This window comes from Bactrocera neohumeralis, unplaced genomic scaffold (assembly GCF_024586455.1).
Source record: "Bactrocera neohumeralis isolate Rockhampton unplaced genomic scaffold, APGP_CSIRO_Bneo_wtdbg2-racon-allhic-juicebox.fasta_v2 cluster09, whole genome shotgun sequence".
NCBI lineage: Eukaryota > Metazoa > Arthropoda > Insecta > Diptera > Tephritidae > Bactrocera > Bactrocera neohumeralis.
In genome coordinates this window covers 11,695,929-11,719,097 of record NW_026089622.1, presented here as the reverse complement: position 1 = coordinate 11,719,097, position 23,169 = coordinate 11,695,929, and the positions used below count along the sequence as shown (strand labels likewise).

The 23,169-nt window shown below is 41.3% G+C and overlaps 2 protein-coding genes across 4 annotated transcripts in view; both read left to right on the top strand.

Moving 5' to 3' along the window:
• Nucleotides 1-23,169, top strand: part of LOC126764541 (endothelin-converting enzyme 2) — a 1,258,369-nt gene that overhangs the window by 1,127,635 nt on the left and 107,565 nt on the right. Inside the window, exon 12 of one of the 2 annotated variants that reach the window (XM_050482231.1) lies at nt 22,427-22,700. The exons of the other annotated variant lie outside the window; for it this stretch is intronic. Coding sequence (XP_050338188.1) covers nt 22,427-22,685 — 259 coding nt within the window. The 3' untranslated portion in view covers nt 22,686-22,700. Of the gene's footprint in view, nt 1-22,426; nt 22,701-23,169 lie in introns of those variants that run through there. 2 annotated transcript variants of the gene reach the window in all.
• The window catches only part of LOC126764552 (uncharacterized), a 307,965-nt gene that overhangs the window by 186,182 nt on the left and 98,614 nt on the right, over nt 1-23,169 (top strand). The gene's annotated exons all lie outside the window — the stretch shown is intronic.

Below are 23,169 nucleotides of genomic sequence, written 5' to 3'. Positions count from 1 at the left end.
ACCAATTTTAATACATTGTTATACACCTTGTTGATTTTATACATTGTCACGCCTCCACTGGTATCCGACCAGGGAGACTTTTATTGTAACCTTTCCGTATCTTCCAATAAAATTGTTATCTTGAAGTGAACAAAAACAAAATATATATATATTGCGTTCTCAAAGGAGTGGGTAACAAAAGTAAGTGGTAGTTTATATAGGTATAAAAAACGCCTATTTTGAATGCATACCTATGTTGCAAGTATAATGGAAATTCCATTGAAGTCATACATACAACAAATCTATGTATATATGTATGCAGGTTCGTACCTGGATTTTTCATTGTTTACGCATCTAAAATGTAACATGCGCACATTTGCAAAGCCGACAGATTTTTTGCCACACATGATTCAAATCAATCCAGCAGAAAATTGTTGTTGTTTGCTGTACTCGTTAATTTACTTGTAGATTTACTCGTAGTTTACCCGCGGCTTTATATTGATTCAAACAATCGTCGAACTGCTATGAACTGACATGATACGATTTGAAACAAAACCAGCCATACCTTCTACTCGGACGTGTTTGCCAAAGAACACATTGTTCGCGTTACACTAAATCAGTTGACGCTGGCGGGTACTCGAATTGATCAACAATGTTGTCTATGCTGAACTGAATTGATTTGATTGCGTTTTTGGCACGAGTGTTTATACTGATTTAATCATACCCGTTCCAGCTCTCTGGTATGTACTATTCTTTAAGTGAAAAAGTCACACGATAGGGAATCGCCTTGTCTGAAACCTCGTTTGGTATCGAACGACTCGGAGAGGTCCTTCCCGATTCTGACGGAGCTCTTCGTGTTGCTCAACGTTAGTTTACACAGCCGTATTAGTTTTGCGGGGATACCAAATTCAGACATCGCGGCATAGAGGCAGTTCCTTTTCGTACTGTCGAAAGCAGCTTTGAAATCGACGAAGAGGTGGTGTGTGTCGATTCTCCTTTCACGGGTCTTTGCCAAGATTTGGCGCATGGTGAATATCTGGTCGGTTGTTGATTTTCCAGGTCTGAAGCCACACTGATAAGGTCCAATCAGTTTGTTGACGGTGGGCTTTAATCTTTCACACAATACGCTCGATAGAACCTTATATGCGATGTTGAGGAGGCTAATCCCACGGTAGTTGGCGCAGATTGTGGGGTCTCCTTTTTTATGGATTGGGCATAGCACACTTAAATTCCAATCATTGGGCATGCTCTCGTCCGACCATATTTTACAAAGAAGCTGATGCATGCTCCCTATTAGTTTTTCGCCGCCGTGTTTGAATAGCTCGGCCGGTAGTCCGTCGGCCCCTGCCGCTTTGTTGTTGTTGAGGCGGGCAATTGCTATTCGAACTTCTTCATGGTCGGGTAATGGAACGTCTGCTCCATCGTCATCGATTGGGGAATCGTTTTCTCCTTCTCCTGGTGTTGTGCGTTCACTGCCATTCAGCAGGCTGGAGAAGTGTTCCCTCCATAATTTAACTATGCTCTGGGCATCAGTGACTAGATCACCTTTGGGGTTCTACAAGAGTATGCTCCGGTCTTGAAACCTTCTGTAAGCCGCCGCATTTTTTCGTAGAATTTTCGAGCATTACCCCTGTCGGCCAGCTTATCAAGCTCTTCGTACTCACTTATTTCGGCCTCTTTCTTTATCTGTCTGCAAATGCGTCTCGCTTCCCTCTTCAACTCTCGGTATCTATCCCATCCCGCACGTGTAGTGGTCGATCGTAACGTTGCGAGGTAGGCAGCCTGTTTTCTCTCCGCTGCGACACGGCACTCTTCGTCGTACCAGCTGTTCTTTTGCTCTTTCCGAAAACTAATGGTTTCGGTTGCAGTTGTACGTAGGGAATTTGAAATGCCGTCCCACAGTTCCCTTATACCGAGTTGTTGACTAGTGCTCTCAGAGAGCAGGAGTGCAAGCCGAGTAGAAAATCGTTCGGCTGTCTGTTGTGATTGCAGCTTCTCCACGTCGAACCTTCCTTGTGTTTGTTGGCGTGCGTTTTTTGCTGCACAGAGGCGAGTGCGAATCTTAGCTGCAACAAGATAGTGGTCCGAGTCGATGTTAGGACCTCGGAGCGCACGCACATCTAAAACACTGGAGACGTGTCTTCCATCTATCACAACATGATCGATCTGGTTGGTAGTTTTTCGATCCGGAGACAGCCAGGTAGCTTGATGAATCATCTTATGCTGGAATCTAGTACTACAGATAACCATATTTTGGGCCCCGGCGAAGTCAATCAGCCTCAACCCATTTGGGGATGTTTCGTCGTGGAGGCTGAATTTACCGACCGTAGTGCCAAATATACCTTCTTTGCCCACCCTGGCGTTAAAGTCGCCAAGCACGATTTTGACATCGTGGCGGGGGTAGCTCTCATAAGCGCGCTCCAAGCGCTCATAGAAGGCATCTTTGGTCACATCGTCCTTCTCATCCGTCGGGGCGTGGGCGCAAATCAGCGATATGTTGAAGAACCTCGCTTTGATGCGGATTGTGGCTAGACTTTCATTCACCGGAGTGAATGATAGTACTCGGCGACGGAGTCTCTCTCCCACCACGAATCCAACACCAAACTTGCGCTCCTTTATATGGCCACTGTAGTAAATGTCACAAGGACCTACTCGTCTCTGTCCTTGTCCCGTCCATCGCATTTCTTGGACGGCGGTGATGTCAGCCTTTATTTTTGCGAGGACATCAACCAGCTGGGCAGCGGCACCTTCCCAATTAAGGGTCCGGACATTCCAGGTGCATGCCCACAAATCGTAGTCCTTATTTCGTTTGCCATGGTCGTCATCAAAAGGGGGGTCTCTCATACGAGGCTGTGTTTTCTTTTTCATTGGTATTAATTTTACGTGGCGGGTCCCAAGCCCAACGCACAACCCTATGTAGGGAATGTTTCGCCTTCTCACATTAGCTCATCTTCGAACGGATGTTCTTAGGCTACCCAGAGGATACTTGGTCAAAGACCGGAAGTAGTGAGCTGCATGAGCGGGTTTAGACTAGTTTCATATAAATTCGACGCTATGAAAGCATGGATAACTTGATACGAGACTCTTTGGTTCGAGAGAGAGCTGTCAAAACTCGCATTTTTTATAACATTTGCCAATAATGCCACTGCTGAAAAATATTAGCTTGGGTATTTAATAAATTATACAAAACACTAAATTAAACACTTTGAAAATGCATGCATATATAAATGCTAAAATGCAAAATCATTAATTAGTTTACATAAACATTTATTTTGCCAAAATATGTTCGCACAGTCTCATTTCACACTAATTTCGTCAAGTAATTATAGCGCTGCTTTTCTGGCATCCCGCTTTTTCACTAACTGCTGGTTGACGGCACCCTGATTGTGTTTTGTTGCCAGTTCAAAAAACAGATCAGGGTGCCCTGCCAGCTGACAAGCGAGAGAGCAAGAAAAGAGATTCTGATCAAGTTATCTATGATGAAAGCCCAATCGCAAAATCGTAGTACGTCCAAATAGCATAAGTCAATTTTCAATACTTACCAAACATTGTCGCTAGATGCCGATTCATAAAAATTTTGTCAACTTCGCGATGATGTGACTATTGAGATGTTGGTCATCCCATCACCTGGAACTGACTCTAGATTCTTTTATTCATTTCTTCTACCAATTCGATTTTGGGCAGCATGATAGGTTTTTCGCAGAACCACTTTAGCCAGGGTTTTCTTTAGACTTGGAAATACCTCATTAATGAGTCCAAAGTGGCAAAGAGACCAAAGTCGAAAAGAGTCCAAACTCCTGATAACATTGGTAAAACGGCACAATTCCGATTTCTGTGGCGCCGCGATTTGAAGGTACCATTTGAAGGAGGAAGTCCTCCTGATTAAAAAATATATACGTTTATAGGCACCGCAAAGTTTACGAGATATTCGACCTTAAAGTTCAAAAATTCCCAAAACTCGAACATTTCAACAAACTATTTTACCACATTAAACACACTTTACTCACATTTTTCATTTCAAATTAATTAAATTAAACTATAAACTTTTAAATAAATCCACATTTTACACTTTTAACAGTCTTTTTACCGAAGAAATCTTTATTTTAAAAATTACATCTTACACTCGTAGTGAACATCATGTGTGTGCTAAAAATTACGAAGAATGGGAGAAATGTGATAATAAGGAAATTCGCTGAAATGCCTTTTTTCTCTAAAATTCCTCTATCCATTCATGTTGATATGTTCTTTATTTAATTTAATAAAGAAATAAGTAATATTATATAGTAATATTATATAATAATATTATATATATTGTCACCCAATATACAAAAAAAACGTATTATCAACAAGTAAGGAAGGGCTAAGTTCGGGTGTCACCGAACATTTTATACTCTCGCATGGTAAAGTGATAATCGAGATTTCATAATACGTCATTTACATATTTTTCAAATACCGTATTTTTGTAAAGTTTTATTCCGCTATCATCATTGGTTCCTAATTTTTATACTCGTATTATACAGAGCAGGCATCAGATGGAATTCAAAATAGCTTTATATTGGAAGAAGGCGTGGTTGCGAACCGATTTCACCCATATTTCGTACATGTCATAAGGTGTTAAGAAAATATTATATACCGAATTTCATTGAAATCGGTGTAGTAGCTCCTGAGATATGGTTCTTGGTCTATAAGTGGGCGGCGCCACGCCCATTTTCAATTTTTAAAAAAAGCCTGGGTGCAGCTTCCTTCTGCCACTTCTTCCGTAAAATTTAGTGTTTCTGACGTTTTTTGTTAGTCGGTTAACGCATTTTTAGTGATTTTGAACATAACCTTTGTATGGGAGGTGGGCGTGGTTATTATCCGATTTCTTCCATTTTTGAACTGTATATGGAAATGCCTACAGGAAACGACTCTGTAGAGCTTGGTTCACATAGCTACAGTAGTTTGCTAGATATGTACAAAAAACTTAGTAGGGAGCGGAGCCACGCCCACTTTTCCAAAACAATTGCGTCCAAATGTACCCCTCCCTAATGCGATCCTTTGTGCCAAATTTCACTTTAATATCTTTATTTATGGCTTAGTTATGACACTTTATAGGTTTTCGGTTTCTGCCATTTTGCGGGCGTGGCAGTGGGCCGATTTTGCCCATCTTCGAACTTAACCTTCTTATGGAGCCAAGGAATACGTGTACCAAGTTTCATCATGATATCTCAATTTTTACTCAAGTTACAGCTTGCACGGACGGATGGACAGACGGACGGACAGACAGACAGACATCCGGATTTCGACTCTACTCGTCGCCCTGATCACTTTGGTATATATAACCCTATATCTGACTCTTTTAGTTTTAGGACTTACAAACAACCGTTATGTGAACAAAACTATAATACTCTCGTTAGCAACATTGTTGCGAGAAAATAAAAATAAATAGAAAGCGCTGACAGATATAATAACCAAAATTTAACCATTTTATAACGAAACCTCAAATTTTGTTTCAGTATCAGTGCAAGATAACCAAAAATATAACCACTTTATAACGAAACTAGCTCCTAGCGAAGCTCCCCTATCCGCACACACCCCATTTATACGAAAATTCGGTTTTTTTACCCCTCCGCCAAAGTAATCGGAATCGTGACGATAAAACAAATCCACTTGTTTCTTGTGACATGAACAGAACAAAGTGATTATTTGTAAAAATTCCCACAAATGAAAAAAATGACACGATTCCGATTACTTTGGCGGAGGGGTAAAAAATCCGAATTTCCGTATAAATGGGGTATGTGCGGATAGGGGAGCTTCTCCAGAGAAGAAATAATAATAATATAAAAATAACTTTTATATTTTAAAATATTCACGATTAAAAGTTCAAAAATTTGCACTAATAACACATGGTCTTTCCCTATGTTTCACTAAATTTTTTCACGTTTTTCACTCTATATATTTAAATATACACTCTAAACATTGAAATAAGTTCACATTTCACTATTATTTTACTATATTTTACCTAAATTTATTAATTTAAAAATCACTTAGCACACTCATCCTTGAAAAGGTTAGATTGTTTACAATTATGAGGAAAACGAGACTTGCCACATCTTAAACAGTAAATATGTACGATTTTTAACAATTTTTCTTTGTTTGCTTTTTCGCGTGATTCTTTTTCTATATTAACTATAAAAAACATACTTTCTACATATGTATATGTGTAATATGTGATTTATGTGACTGAAGTACTTTCGCGTAGTACTCCTTTATGCGTTGGCGGCCTTCGGCCGCGCTTTAAAACAATAACCCTGGCCGAGCAAATACCCGGGGTGACCGTAGTACTTCCGCATAGTACCCATTTCTGCGTTAAAATAAACAAAATATATTGAGTTTCGTTATAAAGTGGTTATATTTTTTGGTTATCTTGCACTGATATTGAAACAAAATTTGAGTTTTCGTTATAAAATGGTTAAATTTTAGTTATTATATCTTACGTTGTTTTGTATATTAGGTGACAATAATAATATTAATAATATTATTATATAATATTACTTATTTGTTTATTAAATAAAATAAATAACATATTCACATGAATGGATAGAGGAATTTTTGGGAAATATGGCATTTCAGCGAATTTCCTTTTATCACATGGCAGGGCTCCATTTCGTCGTAATTTTTAGCACACACATGGTGTTCACTACGAGTGAAAAATGTAATTTTTAAAATAAAGATTTCTTCGGTAAAAAAAACTGTTAAAAGTGTAAAATGTGGATTTATTTAAAAGTTTATAGTTTAATTTAATTAATTAGAAGTGAAACATGTGAGTAAAGTGTGTTTAATGTGGTAAAATAGTTTGTTGAAATGTTCGATTTTTGGGAATTTTTGAACTTTAAGGTCGAATATCTCGTAAACTAAGCGTTTTTATATCAGGAGGACTTCCTCTTTCCAACGATACCTTCAAATCGCGGCGCCAAAGAAATCGGAATTGTGCCAAGAAAATAACTACAGATTTCTTCTATTACCTATAGGATTTTTGATATGAGAATTTTTATTTAAAACAAAAACAGTGATATATAGATTATTGTTATATTATTTTATTAACCAAAGAGTGCCTTAAAATGTTGCTGTCGATGTTTTGCAGCGATATTTTGTTTTTGGAGTATCCCTTAACATCAGTTATCGGCAAGCAAACTGGCACTTCACTTGCCTTGTATCGTTTCTCCATAGTAGAAATGTCTTGGTGGAACCGTTCCCCATGTTCGTCACTTTCGACCCCAAAATTTTCGGAGAGAAAATCCTGATGGGAGTCCAGAAATTGAATTTGTGTAGTTCAGTCACGAGATCTTTTGTAATTGTCAGCTTTCACATTTCCATGAAAATGTTTAAGAACACTTTTAAAGGCACTCCAGGCTCGTATTTCAGTTTCATTAAGCTTTTCCTCAAATGTTTTCTATTTCATTAGTTCTCTCATTTGCGGACTCATATGCCCTCCTTAACTGACTCTTAGACATTTTTGTTTCAGATATGTACAAGAACCTTTTTCCATCTCAGTCCATTGCCTTAACAAAATTCTTCATTAAACCCAATTTAATATGCAAAGGTGGTACTAATACCTTTTTGGGATCAACTAGAGGTTCAGTGATAACGTTTTTATTTGTCTCGGAGTGAGTGCCTGACGTGCTGGCCACTGCTTCTGTACATAATGACAGTCTCTCGCACGACTGTCTCAGTCGCAAAGAAAGCAACAATATTTCGTAAATTCTGGTTGCACTCCAAGAAGAAGGACTACTACTTTTAGGTCTCCTCATATTGCCCAACCATACTCATGATAAGGGATGTGCTCTAAAAGAACTTTCATATTCTCATATGATTCCTTCATACGAACGGCATGAGCTAAGGGTACAGATGGATATTTGTTACCGTTATGAACCAATACCGCCTTTAAACTCAGTTTAGAGAAATTAATGAATAGACGCCAATTACGTGGATTATGTTTCTGTCCCAGTGCGTTAAACAAAAGGTTAGCTTTTGAAAAGGATACTATTTATATCCTCTTCTTGAAGAAAGCAATTTCTGAGGCCTTTCTGCCTGTTTCTGTAAAAAGTAATATTAACATTACTTTGGAGAAGGTTAGGAAGGTAGGAAGTTGTTCTTGTAGGTTTAGACTTCGGTCCAATACCTTTAGTATTCGTGAGGCAAAAATAGCAGTCTGTAACATAGGCTTTACAAGGGGCATTTTACGATTTGAATCTTTTAACTATACTGTTAACAATGTTACAACAGATATGAGGGTCTTGGTACCCAACTTTAACATCAAAATACAGTTCGTAAGCTTTTAACACAAGCGGAGTAAAATTACGTTTTTGCGATTTAAAAGTTAGTTCTCCGCACACATAACAAAAAATGTTGGCACAATTTACGCACTGCCTAGGTATTGTACCTAAAAATTATAAACACAGAAGTTTCAAAAACGTAAAAGAATGTGAACTCAAAAACGTTTGGCATCCAAACTTAGAACACGTAATCGATTCGGACACCGTTAGTCTACTGATAAATTTTGTAAAATAAAATTATCGTAAAATATGCAGTTTACTTCAAACAAGCAGGCAGAACCGGTCTAAACCGGATAAATCCCTGGTCGTATTAAAATTTGAGATGATGCAATACATATAATGAAATTTTATGTGTTGTAAAACCTACAGCCGCTGGTTGCAGAAGGTTACTGTGAAAGATAGAAAAATTATGTTTTCAGATTTGACATCAGGGTATCAAACTGCATTAGAAACACCTAAGAATGTTCGTGTCACATATTATATGTATACCAGTGTAATTGAAAAGCTGAACCCCCATGTTAGTATTCGGCAGTAACCGGTCGACCTAAGCTCATAACTGCGAAGCCTTGAGGCAGGCGTTTATCTCGCCTGTCGCGGTACCGCGCTCGATATTACGCTACGTCTGTTGGAAAGCCCCTACCACCATTCCATCCATCTAGATTCGATTGCTCTGAATGTCTTGCAAGATGCGATCAAGTGATTTTTGGTTGCGGTTCTTCCGGAGGACACAATAGCCACCGAAACTAATTTGTTTTTGGGCAATTGTGCTAGCAGCAAGTGCAGCAGAACAATTTTGCTGTTGCCCCCTGGTATTTACGAGGTTTGTTACTAAATTGAAAATTTAACTTTGTTCCGGTAGTAACAAAAGTTCTAATTGGTTGACTCAAATCCCTGAAACCACATAAACATAATCAAGTTCTCAGAACAAAACAGTGGGCAGCTGTTCCGCTCTTTGTGGTGCAGGCATACTGATATCGGCCAGTTATTTTCCAACTACCGCAAACATTTTCTCTTCAATAAGTTTCAGCGCTACGTTTGCCAGTGATATCCCACAATTGCTGGGGTTTTTGAGGATGGAGTCATGTGTAAAAGTTGATGCAACTAAGGAAAGTTCTCTGATCGGCATTCACTTGGGAGTGGCCAGAAACGATTCTTTTACATATGGCTCAAGCAGCTCACGACTTCCGGTCTTTGACCAAGTATCCTCTGGGTAGCCTAAGAACATCCGTTTGAAGGCGAGCTAAAGTGAAAAGGCGAAACATTCCATGCATAGGGTTGTGCACTGGGTTTGGTACCCGCCAAGTAAAAAAAAACTCCCTCAATGAAAGCTAGCAACCAGCCCCGGATAAGGACCCCCTTTTGATGACGACCATGGCAAACGAAGTAAGGACTACGAATTGAGGGCAAGCACCTCAAAGTTCATTAATTGGGAAGGTACCACTGCCCAGATGGTTGATGTCCTCGTGAAAATAAAGGGTGACATCACCGTCGTCCTAGAAATGTTATGGACGGGAAAAGGACTGCGGCGAGTAGGTCCTTGTGCCATTTACTACAGAGGCTATATAAAGGAGGGCAAGTTCGGTGTGGGATTCGTGGTGGGAGAGACTCCGTCGTCGAGTACTATCATTCACTCCGGTGGATTAATCTTTAGCCACAATCCGCATCAAAGTGAAGTTCTGCAACATATCGCTGATTTGCCGATGATGCCTTCTATGAGAGCTTGAAGCGCACCTATGAGAGCTGCCCCCGCCACGATGTCAAAATCGATGCGCAAAGAAGGTATCTAAGGTGCAACTTGAGCCTCCAGTATTCATCATCCCAAAATGGGTTGAAGCTAATTGTCTTCGCCGGGGCCCGAAATATGATTATCTGTAGTACTAGATTCCAGCATAAGAAAATGCATCAAGCTAACTTGCTGTCTCCGGAACGAAAAGCCACCAACCAGATCGATCATGTTGTGATAGACGGAAGACACGTCTCCAGTGTTCTAGACGTGCGTACGCTCCGAGGTCCTAACATCGACTCGGACCACTAACTTGTTGCAGCCAAGATTCGCACCCGCCTCTGTGCAACAAAAAACGCACGTCAACAAACGCAAGGAAGGTTCGACGTCGAGAAGCTGCAATCACAACAGACAGCCGAACGATTTGCTACTCGGCTTGTACTCCTGCTCTCTGAGAGCACTCGTCAACAACTCGGTATAAGGGAACTGTGGGACGGTATTTCAAACTCCTTACGTACAGCTGCAAACGAAACCATTGGTTTTCGGAAAATGCAAAAGAACAGCTGGTACGACGAGGAGTGCCGTGTCGCAACAGAGAGAAAACGGCCTACTTCTCAAAATTACGATCGATCACAAAGCCTGCGGGATGGAATAGATACCGAGAGTTAAAGAGGGAAGCGAGACGCATTTGCAGACAGAAAAAGAAAGAGGCTGAAATGCGTGAGTACGAAGAGCTTGATAAGCTGGTCGACAGTAGCAATTCGAAATTCGAAAATTCTATGAAAAAATGCGGCGACTAACAGAAGGTTTCAAGACCGGAGAATACCCTTGTATAAACTCTAGAGGTGATCTAGTAACCGAAACTCAGACCAAACTGAAATTATGAGGGGAACACTTCTCCTGTCGAATGGCAGTGAATGCATAAAGCCAGGAGAAGGTGAACCCGATTTCCCAATCGATGACGTTGGAGCAGATGTTCCATTGCCCAACCATGAAAAAACTCGAAAAGCAATTACCCGCCAGAGGAACAACAAAGCGGCGATGGCCGATGGAACGCCGGCCGAACACGGCGGCAAAAAAGCATGCATTTGCTTCTTTGTAAAATATGGTCGGACAAAACCATGCCCAACGATTGGAATTTAAGTGTGCTCTGCCCAATCCGCAAAAAGGGAGACCCCACAATCTGCGCCAACTCCCGTGAGATAAACTTCCTCAACATCGAGCGCATTGTGTGTATGATTAAAGCCCAACTTCAACAAGCTGATCGGATCTTATCAGTGTGGCTTTAGACCTGGAAAATCAACAACCGACCAGATATTCACCATGCGCGAAATCTTTGAAGAGACCAGTGAAAGTAGAATCGACACACATCACCTCTTCGTCGATTTCAAAGCTGCCTTTGACAGCACGAAAAGGAGCTGCCTTTATGCCGCGAAGTCTAAATTTGGGATCCTCGCAAAACTAACACGGCTGTGTAAACATACGTTGAGCAACACCAAAAGCTCCATCAGAATCGGGAGGACCTCTCCGAGCCGTTCGATACCAAACGAGGTTTCAGACAAGGCGACTCTCTATCGTGCCACTTTTTCAATCTGCTGCTGGAGAAAATAATTCGAGTTGCACAATTGCGAGCAGGTACAATATTTTATAAGAGTTTGCAGCTCCTGGCGTATGCTGATGATATTGACATTATTAGTCTTAACAACCGCGCCGTTTTTTCTGCTTTCTCCAGAATGGATAAGGCATCGTAGCAAATGGGTCTGGTGGTGAACGAGGGCAAGACGAAATATTTCCGGTCATCAAACAAGCAGTCGTCGCACTCGTCGGACTAGGCACCCACGTCGCTGTTGACAGTCATAACTTCGAAGTTGTAGATAAGCCTGGAACCAGCATCAACACCAACAACAACGTCAGCCACGAAATCCATCGCAGGGTATCTCTTGCCAACAGGTGCTACTTCGCACTAAGGCTGTTGAGAAGTAAAGTCCTCTCTCGAAGAATAAAAACAAAACTCTACAAGTCACTCATTATTTCCCGTTCTTCTATATGGTGCAGAGGCATGGACGATGACAACAACTGATGAGTCGACGGTGCGAGTTTTCGAGAGAAGAGTTCTGCGAAAGATTTATAGTCCTTTGCACGTTGGCCACGGCGTATATCTCATTCGATAGAACGATGAGCTGTATGAGATATACGACGACATTGGCATAGTTCAGCGTATTAAAAAACAGCGGCTACGCTGGCTAGGTCATGTTGTCCGAATGGATGAAAACACTTCAGCTCTGAAAGTATTCGACGCAGTACCCGCTGAGAAAAGGAGAGGAAGAAGAAGACCTCCACTCCTTTGGAAGGATCAGGTGGAGAAGGACTTAGTTTCGCTTGGAATCTCCAATTGGCGCCATGTAGCGAAAAGAAGAAACGACGCGCTGTTGTTAACTCGGCTATAACCGCGTAAGCGGTTTCTAATCCAGTACAGAAGGAGAGTACATTAGTGCTTATCACATTCGCAAAGAGCTTTCACAACGTAGTCGCTGACCGGGAAAATATAGTCACCGTTTCATGCCAGTCACCGCCGTTTTCAAGCAACCTCCTTACCTTACATGCTTCTCGGAAAGCTGCTTTTTCCTGCACATCTGTGGTTTTGAGTGCTTGAAAACTAGTGTGTTCTCGGTTCCTAGATAGCAGCAACCATTCCCAATAGCACGCATAGTGTGATATGTGTACGGTATACATTCTCTCCAGGGCACTTGGTGTTTCACACCAATGGATGCTCGCTGTAGACGACGTTACCTTTCTGTTCATGACGAATTCCACGTGTAATACCCAGGCACTTCCATATAGAACAAGGTACGAGCAAACTCGACTTCCTTGCACTGGCGTCAGATTACGGTGACCGTGGTCATCGGCGATGTCGCTACTCGGTATTTCATTTCGCTATTTGGCGCCAATTCGAGATACCAAGTGCAGCCAGGTCCTTCTCCAAATGATCTCTACAATGGAGTAGAGGTTTTCCCCTTTCTCTGCTTGCACTGGCGGTTACTGAATCGAAAACCTTCAAAGCGGGAGTGTTCTCTACCATCCAGACAGCATGACCAAGCCAACGCAGCCGCTGTTTCTTTATTCGCTGAACTATGTCAACGTCGCCGTATATCTCGTACTGCTCATCGTTGCATCGACTGCAGTACTCGCCGGTGCCAATACCGAAAGAAGCATAAACATTCATCAGAACCTTTCTCTCGAGCACTCCAAAGACCGACTCATCAGATGTTGTCACTGTCCATGCCCCCGCACCATATAGCAGGACGGGAATGATGAGGGACTTACAGAGTTTGGTTTCTGTTCGCCGAAAAAGGACTTTACTTTTCAATTTCCTACTCAGTCCAAAGAAGCATCTGTTGGCAAATGTAATTTTAAGAAAGACGGATTTATCTACGACTTTGAAGTTATAACAGAGACGTGGGAGCCAATTCGAGAGAGCGACGACTATTTGTTTGATACCAGGAGCTTCCTCGTCTTGTTCTCGTTCACTATCAGATGGAGCTTTTATTATTGTTCAACGTTAGTTTACACAGCCATATTAGCTTTGCAGGGCATAAATGCAGCTCCTTTTCTTGCTGTCGAAGGCGGTATGTGTCGATCGATGAAAATGAAAATATCGTAATGGCAACTCAGCCAGCAAAGCGTGGCAAAGTCCGTTCTCAGCTTTCAAAAAGTAGACCGAGCCAATCTTCTTGAACAAACTGAGACGCTACCCTTTAAGAACGAACTGGAGGCTTTTAAACACGAGACCAAACTCTTTTTTTCTTTACTGGCGTAGAAACCACTTAAGCGGCTATAGCCGAGTTAACAACAACGCGCCAGTCGCTTGTTACTCACCGCCAGTGTTTTTTGTGCGGATACACATTTTTACGTACAATCTCGGCGTAATTAGCGGTAAGTAAATTCTTTTCCTATGTAAATTATGTAAATTACGGGCAACGTGGTCATCTACGTTGGTGTTGTTGGCGGAAGCTTCGCACGGTTCCAGTGCAGCAACGTTTTGTTGACTCAGCGTCAGGAGGATCTGAACAGGCATGCCCAAAAGGTTCCTGTGTCTGTCCAGTGTTAAAGATTGCGACTCCTATGCGAACCGATGGTCGTAACAGCGCCACGGTGCGATTTGGCACAACTCCACGTCGGTCGACTTAGGACCGTTACGGAACTTATCTGGAGAGCAGCTGCCCCAAATTATTCCTGTCCAGGAGTCCTCTACGTCTATGGTACGCTGTCGTATCCGTCTGACTGTTAAGGAGTCGGTGAGCGAAGTGCCTTCTAAACGGAGAAGGAGGGCTAAGACCTTCGGAATCTGCTGCTTTTACGGTAGTGGATGATTCCGCAGCAAAGAAACGGGCTAATGAGAACGTCAAGAAAGCGGGCGCTAGGCATGCGAGTGCCAATAAGGAGGGCGTGAACAAGCGGGATATTTCGCGCAGAGCAGTTGTTGTTGGGGGTGGGGCAGTGCGTCATGTCACACCTGCCAAAATTATAACAGGGCAATTAGTGGGTTGGTTTTGAACCAACCAAAACCTTTGATTCAGGGACCGCGAAGGGACTGTTAAAACTTGCCTCAAAATACGAGGCGGTTAGCACCGAGCATGCCCATCTTCGCGGGCAGATTGACGCTCTTAGAGGAAAATATGGGAGGCACTCCTCGCCGCCGAGCAGGTCAATCCCGACTCCACTGGCACCGATGCCTGCGCCTCCAACACCATTTACAATGACGCCGAGGTATGTACAGATCTGGTCGGTTGTGGTCAGGAGTAAGAGGCCTGCAACTTCTTCTAAGGAAGTGAATACCTTACTGAGTATCCATTAAGTCCGACCGATTAAGGTAAGTGAAACGGTTATCCGTACTCCCTCTGTTTAAGAGAGGGAACCGGACGTTGGGTCCTCGGGTTGTAGTTTAGGGGGCCCATACGGAGATCTCCGATGAGGAATTCATGGAAGCGCTACTGCGAATGAATTTCTAGGACTTCAGCCCGGAAGTCGGACGTAAGGATGGTAAGTCGTCCCTGGAAGGTGGCCCATGATTGTAGCACCAATGTTGTTCTTAAGGGTACGGACAAATTGATGTCCGCCCTCTTGGAGGCAGGAGGTTTCGATCATAGAGTGGCTGAATGTAGGGCAAAATCAGATGTCTGTCGGAGTGCGGTCAGGAAGGCCACAACTGCGCATTTAAGAGTATGCCAACTGTTTACTGTGGTATTGTATGATTGAAGGTCGGTGTGGTGGTTTTTACTCCAGGAGCCCTACGCCACCAACGGTGTGGTTCGGGGTCTTCGTGAGGGTTTTGAGGTCTTCACGGACCTTAGGATTAATGTCGCAATAGTTGTGAGTGAACCCGACTACGATTGCGTGGTTGTGGATTCCCCACAACTGGATGTATGTCTCGGGAGATGTCAGAGAGATGCCGAAAAGCTTGTGGAAGTTCATCACGGAATACCTAGAGGCTCCTCCTCTCCTGAAGCCCCTGATAAGATCAGGAGTGATACCCTTACCGGGGCATCAGTCTCCTTCCAGTACTTGAAAAAGTGCTGGATAGAGTTATGTTGGAACGGCTTCAGGACCTAGCGCGGGATATGCAGTCCTTGGTATATTTGTTGACTTCAAGGGAGCACTGTTTAGCAAAGCTGGGAGTGGTGGAACGGCTGGAGGACCTTGGCTATCTTGAAATTAGGGAGTTAATTTTCGGACGGAAAGGCCTCTTTTGTCGGCATGAATGCAAGTGTGGGGATTGGAGTTGTTGATTGTCCGGATGAATGGGGTCAGCATCAGATGTATTACACAAGTCAAATATCTGGGGCCGACCGTGAGTGAAGGATGTGTTTTACTCCACATTTGGCGAATGTGAAGAAACGACAGCAGGCAACCGTTAGCAGAATACGTCGCATTTTGAGGAGTGAAAGGGGTGCAACTGTGATACGAAATTCAGATATCGCGGCATAAAGACAGCTCCTTTACGTGCTGTCAAAAGCAGCTTCGAAATCGACGAAGAGGTTGTGTGTGTCGATTCTCTTATTACGGGTATTACGGGTACCTTCCAAGATTTGGCACATGTTAAATATCTAATCAGTTGTCGATTTTTATTCTGCAGATATTAAAGCTTCCACAAACTTCAGGACAACAATAAAATTAAATGATCAAGGGAGTTAGCATAATAGTTTGACCGTAATAGAATTGTTGCTGATGTCGATAGTGTAAAAACAATAAATATCAGCTAATTCATTTTTCGACAACTCTACACGGGAGTTGTGCCGCCACAAAATGAAGCCGCTGTAGCCACAGCTGAGTTGACAAAACCTGCAAAGTAGTCATAGTTTATGAAGAGCATAGAAATAACTAAATAACAGGTCGCGCAAAAATAACTTTCCGATGTTTTTTGGAAAATGAAAAACTTTGATTCTTCTTGTGGATTATTTTTATTTGGTCTTTCAAATTTTTACTTTACTTTTACGCCACCCTTTATATAGTCTAAGCATTATATAGTAAGAAAATTGTATAAAAGTGAATGGAACTAAAATGTTTAAGTTCAATTGACTTGTATCGGCGAACAGTAGTGATAATTTATATATGTATGTGTATAGGTCACAAAAAATGTTGTAAGACGGAAAATTTTGTTTGTAATGCATTATAGTTATAAGTATTGTATATGTATATAGACGAAAACATATAAAATATACTACAATAATTACTATTAACTTGTAAAATAGAAAGAAACTACAAGGTGTGTTCCAAAGTAAACAGTAAACTTTTTGAATCTTGCCCTGGTGGCGCCATTTATATGTCGACTGGTGCATTAGAATCTGCCATCTTTATCGAAGTGAATTATTGCGTTTTAAATGTCATGTGGTGAACACATAGAGCGCGACAGACTGCAAACTACATGTGTCAAATATTAAAATACACACGTTCTTAAGGGCAGTGTTATTTTGACAGCTGCACGACTACACGACTGCAGGCCGACAGTTGTCGTTCTCGCTAACTTCAATATCCTCCTATTTTTGCCAACGACAGTGGGACGACAATAGAGTTGACAGTAGAATGGAAGATAGAAAGAGGAGGTAGAGTGGTGATGCCACTAATATGTAAAATGTAAAATTATTCACAGCTCTAACAAACTTGGAGTTATTTTACAAATAAAAGCATAAAATAGCTATATTATACCTCTATTATATCATTTGTAATAACAATTGATAATTTAAAGCAAAAACATTTACCTGTTTACTTATTTTTTGCATAAAAAATTTCCTTTTGAACAAAATATTAAAATTTCATTGAAGTGAAAGGAATTAGTATGGCCACAACGAAATTGTGTACATACAAAATGGACAACTGCGTTGTTTTGTGCACATGCCGGCCATTGTGTTGTTGTTGCTTCTTAAAATGTACATGTAGTAAGATGAACAACGACGTTTTCAGTTAACTGTCGTGCTGCTGCAGTCCGTCGCGCTCTATGTGTTCACCACTTCAGTATGTTTGTGTTATCGGTGCGAAAATGAGATTCGAAGAAAGAGCCAACATTAAATTTTATTTTAATAATTGGGAAAACTTTACGGAAACGTTTCAATTAATGAAACATGTTTATGGCGTTTTTATATGAGGTCGGAATTTGCGATGAACTACCAAGAGGACACCACGTTTTCTAAGACAGCCAGTTTTTTCGTGATCTCTATCCTTACGGAAGACATAACAGAAATTTGAATCGAAATATTCACTGTCATAGTATCTGCGCCCACGCCCCGACGGAAGGGAAGGATGAGGTGACCAAAGATGCCTTCTATGAGCGCTTGGAGCGCGCTTATGAGAGCTGCCCCCGCCACGATGTCAAAATCGTGCTTGGTGACTTTAACGCCAAGGTGGGTAAAGAAGGTATCTTTGGAACTACGGTCGGTAAATTCAGCCTCCACGACGAAACTTCCCCAAATGGGTTGAGGCTGATTGACTTCGCCGGGGCCCGAAATATGGTTATATGTAGTACTAGATTCCAGCATAAAAAGATTCATCAAGCTACCTGACTGTCTCCGGATTGAAAAACTACCAACCAGATCGATCATGTTGTGATAGACGGAAGACACGTCTCCAGTGTTCTAGTCGTGCGTACGCTCCGAGGTCCTAACATCGACTCGGACCACTATCTTGTTGTAGCATAAAACGCACGTCAACAAACACAAGGAAGGTTCGACGTCGAGAAGCTGCAATCACAACAGACAGCCGAACGATTTTCTACTCGACTTGCACTCCTGCTCTCTGAGAGCACTCGTCAACAACTCGGTATAAGGGAACTGTGGGACGGCATTTCAAATTCCTTACGTACAGCTGCAACCGAAGCCATTAGTTTTCGGAAAGTGCAAAAGAACAGCTGGTACGACGCAGCGGAGAGAAAACGGAGAGAAAACAGACTGCCTACCTCACAACGTTACGATCGACCACAACACGTGCGGGATGGGATAGATACCGTGAGTTGAACAGGGAAGCGAGACGCATTTGTAGACAGAAAAAGAAAGAGGCTGAAATGAGTGAGTACGAAGAGCTTGATGAGCTGGCCGACAGGGGTAATGCTTGAAAATCCTCCGAAAAAATGCGGCGGCTTACAGAAGGTTGCAAGACCGGAGCATACTCTTGTAGAACCCCCAAAGGTGATCTAGTGACCGATGCCCAGAGCATACTTAAATTATGGAGGGAACACTTCTCCAGCCTGCTGAATGGCAGTGAACGCACAACGCCAGGAGGAGGCGAACCCGATTCCCCAATCGATGACGATGGAGCAGACGTTCCATTGCCTGAAGAACAACAAAGCGGCAGGGGCCGACGGGTTGCCGGCCGAGCAATTCAAACACGGCGGCGAAGAACTGATAAGGAGCATGCATCAGCTTCTTTGTAAAATATGGTCGGACGGAAGCATGCCAAACGATTGGAATTTAAGTGCGCTATGCCTAATCCATAAAAAAGGAAACCCCACAATCTGCGCCAACTACCGTGGGATTAGCCTCCTTAACATCGCATATAAGGTTCTATCGAGCGTATTGTGTGAAAGATTAAAGCCCACCGTCAACAAACTGATTGGACCTTATCAGTGTTGCTTCAGACCTGGAAAATCAACAACCGACCAGATATTCACCATGCGCCAAATCTTGGAAAAGACCCGTGAAAGAAGAATCGACACACACCACCTCTTCGCCACGTCGACTTCAAAGCTGCTTTCGACAGCACAAAAAGGAGCTGCCTTTATGCCGCGATGTCTGAATTTGGTATCCCCGTAAAACTAAACAAACAGCAAAAAACAAAAGCTCCGTAGGATCGGGAAGGACCTCTCCGAGCCGTTCGATACCAAACGAGGTTTCAGACAAGGCGACTCCCTATCGTGCGACTTCTTCAACCTGCTTCTGGAGAAAATAGTTCGAGCTGCAGAACTAAATTGAGAAGGTACCATTTTCTATAAGAGTGTACAGCTGCTGGCGTATGCCGATGATATTGATATCATCGGGCTCAACACCCGCGCCGTTAGTTCTGCTTTCTCCAGGCTGGACAAGGAAGCACAGAAAATGAGTCTGGCAGTGAACGAGGGCAAAACGAAATATCTCCTGTCATCAAACAAACAGGTGTCGCACTCGCGACTTGGCTCTCACGTCACTGTTGACAGTCATAACTTTGAAGTTGTAGATAATTTCGTCTATTTGGGAACCAGCATTTACACCATCAACAATGTCAGCCTGGAAATCCAACGCAGGATTGCTCTTGCCAACAGGTGCTACTTCGGACTGAGTAGGCAATTAAAAAGTAAAGTCCTCTCTCGACGAACAAAAGCTAAACTCTATAAGTCGCTCATATTTCCCGTCCTGCTGTATGGTGCAGAGGCTTGGGTGATGACAACAACCGATGAGTCGACGTTACGAGTTTTCGAGAGAAAAATTCTGCGAAAGATTTATGGTCCTTTGCACATAGGCTACGGAGAATATTGCATTCGATGGAACGATGAGCTGTACGAGATATACGACGATATCGACATAGTTCAGCGAATTAAAAGAAGAAGAAAGGATGGATGAAAACACTCCAGCTCTGAAAGTGTTCGACCCAGTACCTGCCGGGGGAAGCAGAGGAAGAGGAAGACCTCCACTCCGTTGGAAGGACCAAGTGGATAAGGACCTGACTTCGCTTGGAATATCCAATTGGCGCCATGTAGCGAAAAGAAGAAACGACTGGCGCGCTGTTGTTAACTCGGCTATAATCGCGTAAGTGGTGTCTACGCCAATTAAGAAGAAGAAGAGTATCTAGAATTAAGCCACTTCTCATCAACAACGACAAAATCTAAATCCAATTGTGCAGAAATTGCGAATAATATTTGATTTAGACCTAATACCCGATAAATTTTGATAGTACACCTTAACAGCCATTAGGTGAAGGTGTAGAAAACGGATGAGTAAAGTTGTGATTAGTATGCGTATCAAATAGTCGTAGCGTTGTTTTTCCCTTACTTTGAAAAAAACTTAAAGGGGCGCAAATTAATGCCAGAAGGCCATACTAAAGAAGTAAAAACGGCATTAAAAAAGATGGGGACGCACCTAACGTAAAGTTTACGCCTTAAGATCATTGATATTAGTACCTTTCTTAAGTAATTAATAACATAAAAGATGTTGTCATCAACACTAACATATTAAACAACATAAGACATAATATCTTCTTCAGGGACAGAGTTGTTAAAGGCAGACAAGTGAATCAATTTCTTGGGTATGACGACATCGAGATCACCATTGACATTAACACCAACAACAGCTGAAGCAGCTGGGTATCTTTTGTTCCTGGTGCTCACTTTTAACTTCAAATTACCATTAGCATGAATTGAAGTCGAAGAGATCGGATTAACTGAATCATCAGAGGCAGCAGTTTGAGCAGCATTAACAGCTATATTGGATCAATCTGGTTTAGCAGCAGCTATTGGATTGTTTTTGGCATTGGCCAGACGGAGAAACATTTGTAACAACAACAGTAATGGATGGAAGTGAGAATGGAGTTAGCAGCAGTTGGAGCGGCAGAGAATGCTTTCGGTAAGCAGAAGCGAGATAATCTGTTTGTAGAAACATTTGAACCAACAACAGTCGCAGCAGTGCAGTAGGCAGCAGATGAGGCAGCAGAGAGAGCATTAAGCTTTGCGAATAAGGAAATTCTATCATCACAGTTGTTGTATTAATGTGAGTGCCTTCGAATGTTCACTTCTCAGTGATGTAACTCCAAGAATCAGAGGATTAGGCAACACATTTATCTTTTTAAAATCATTAAGCTCCGAGAAAGGTTCCGTTGCTGCCTTGTTGGACTGCTCAGCACTTTGTTGTTGCGCTCACACTTTGCAATAAAATGCATTTTTGGATTTGAGCAAAAAAATCACATCAACCTGTGATAAATTAACACAAGGCAAATGAAAGAATTGATTGCAGATGATCTTGGGCTGTGCACGATAACTCTAAGGCAAGCCATTAATGCAAAAAATAATAAAGAACACAGAGCAATAACACTGTGGAACATTTTTGGGATTATTGTCTGGGGGGTGAAAAATTCCAAGTCAGGGTGATGGTACTAGGTCAGTATAGTAAAACATATATTACATATTCCGGAGTGGGCCGATTTTTTTTTTTATATTTCTTTTATTTATTTAAAAAAAATTATCACGTTTTCAAAAATGAAAAAAATACAAAAAATATAAAAAAAATCGGCCCACTCCGGGATTAGCAGGGATAGTTGTCAAATTAATTGAAGTTTTTTTTTGAGGAAAAAAAATAATAAAAAAAAACGGCGAACTTCCAAAAAAATTTATTTTAAAAAAAAATTGTCAAATTTTCAAAAATATAAAAAAAAATCGGCCCACTCCGGGATCAGCAGGGATAGTTGTCAAATTAATTGAAGTTTTTTTTTGAGGACAAAAAAAAAAACAAAATGGCGAACTTCTAAAAAGAAAAAAATTATGATTTTACTTAAAAAACCCGATTATTTTATATAAAAAAAAGGTCTCCAAAAGTCAATTTCTACAAAAGCTATGACTATTTGAAAATAAAAAGGCCATTTTTTTGAAAAATTCATAACTTTTTTGAAGTTGGACAAAGAATTTTGAAAAAATTCTCAAAAATGTTTTTCAAAGGGTAGAAAAGGATGGCTAAGTTTCAGCAAAATCTAAAGGGGTCGGGTTCAAAAATGGTCGATTTGGAATACCCCATATGTACGTACAAATTGAACTACTTTATGATGAATTTCTTAAATCTTTTAAAACATATAATAAAATCATATTTGTATTATTACCTAATTATTTAATTAATGTAGGTTTGATAAGATATATACGTACATATGTATGTGCATATTTATATACCTACATATTTCTTTGCAGGCCATTAAAAGTTTTGATAACAACCAATGGCGAAGCTCATATTTTTTGCTTTCATGTCAAAGAGTCAATCTGTCGAAAGAATGCCGCGACGACAAAGCTTCACAACATTGTTTTGTTGGTAGAAAACCCGAGCTATGACGAAAAGACAAACGAACGATCGCCAATTGCCACTGCTTCCCTTGTCGCTGTAACAGCTTCACCAACAAACCAGCGTAAATATATATGTATGTTTTGCAAACCGCGTAACAATATTTTTTAAATTCCTTGACAAATACAGTCAATCCTTGTTAGTGCCACAATCAAAGATATAGATTTTTGTGGTTTGTTAAAAATAAAAATATAATATGGCACATAAGCGAGTGCGGATTCTTAAGCGAGTGGTACTTAAACAATAATTTCTATGTATTTCAAAATACAAACCGTGAGATGCAGCAAGATATAGGGAGTTAAGAGGGATGATTTTCATTTAAGCGGAGTACTACTTAACCGGGATCCACTGTACACATAAATCAGAGGAATATTGAAGATTTTCTTTGACACATTTCTTGACTTGAATTTCGACAAATAAACTTTGTCAATTTTATTCTAATATGTTTGAATAATTATATTTGCGGGGTTGTCAATTTTTCCTTCTCATAAAAATATAAGAAATTGTTCAATTGTGTATAATTATTTGTTCGGCAATGTCGTACACATATGCATATGTATGTACATATATGTATGCACACTTTTTACTGATAAAT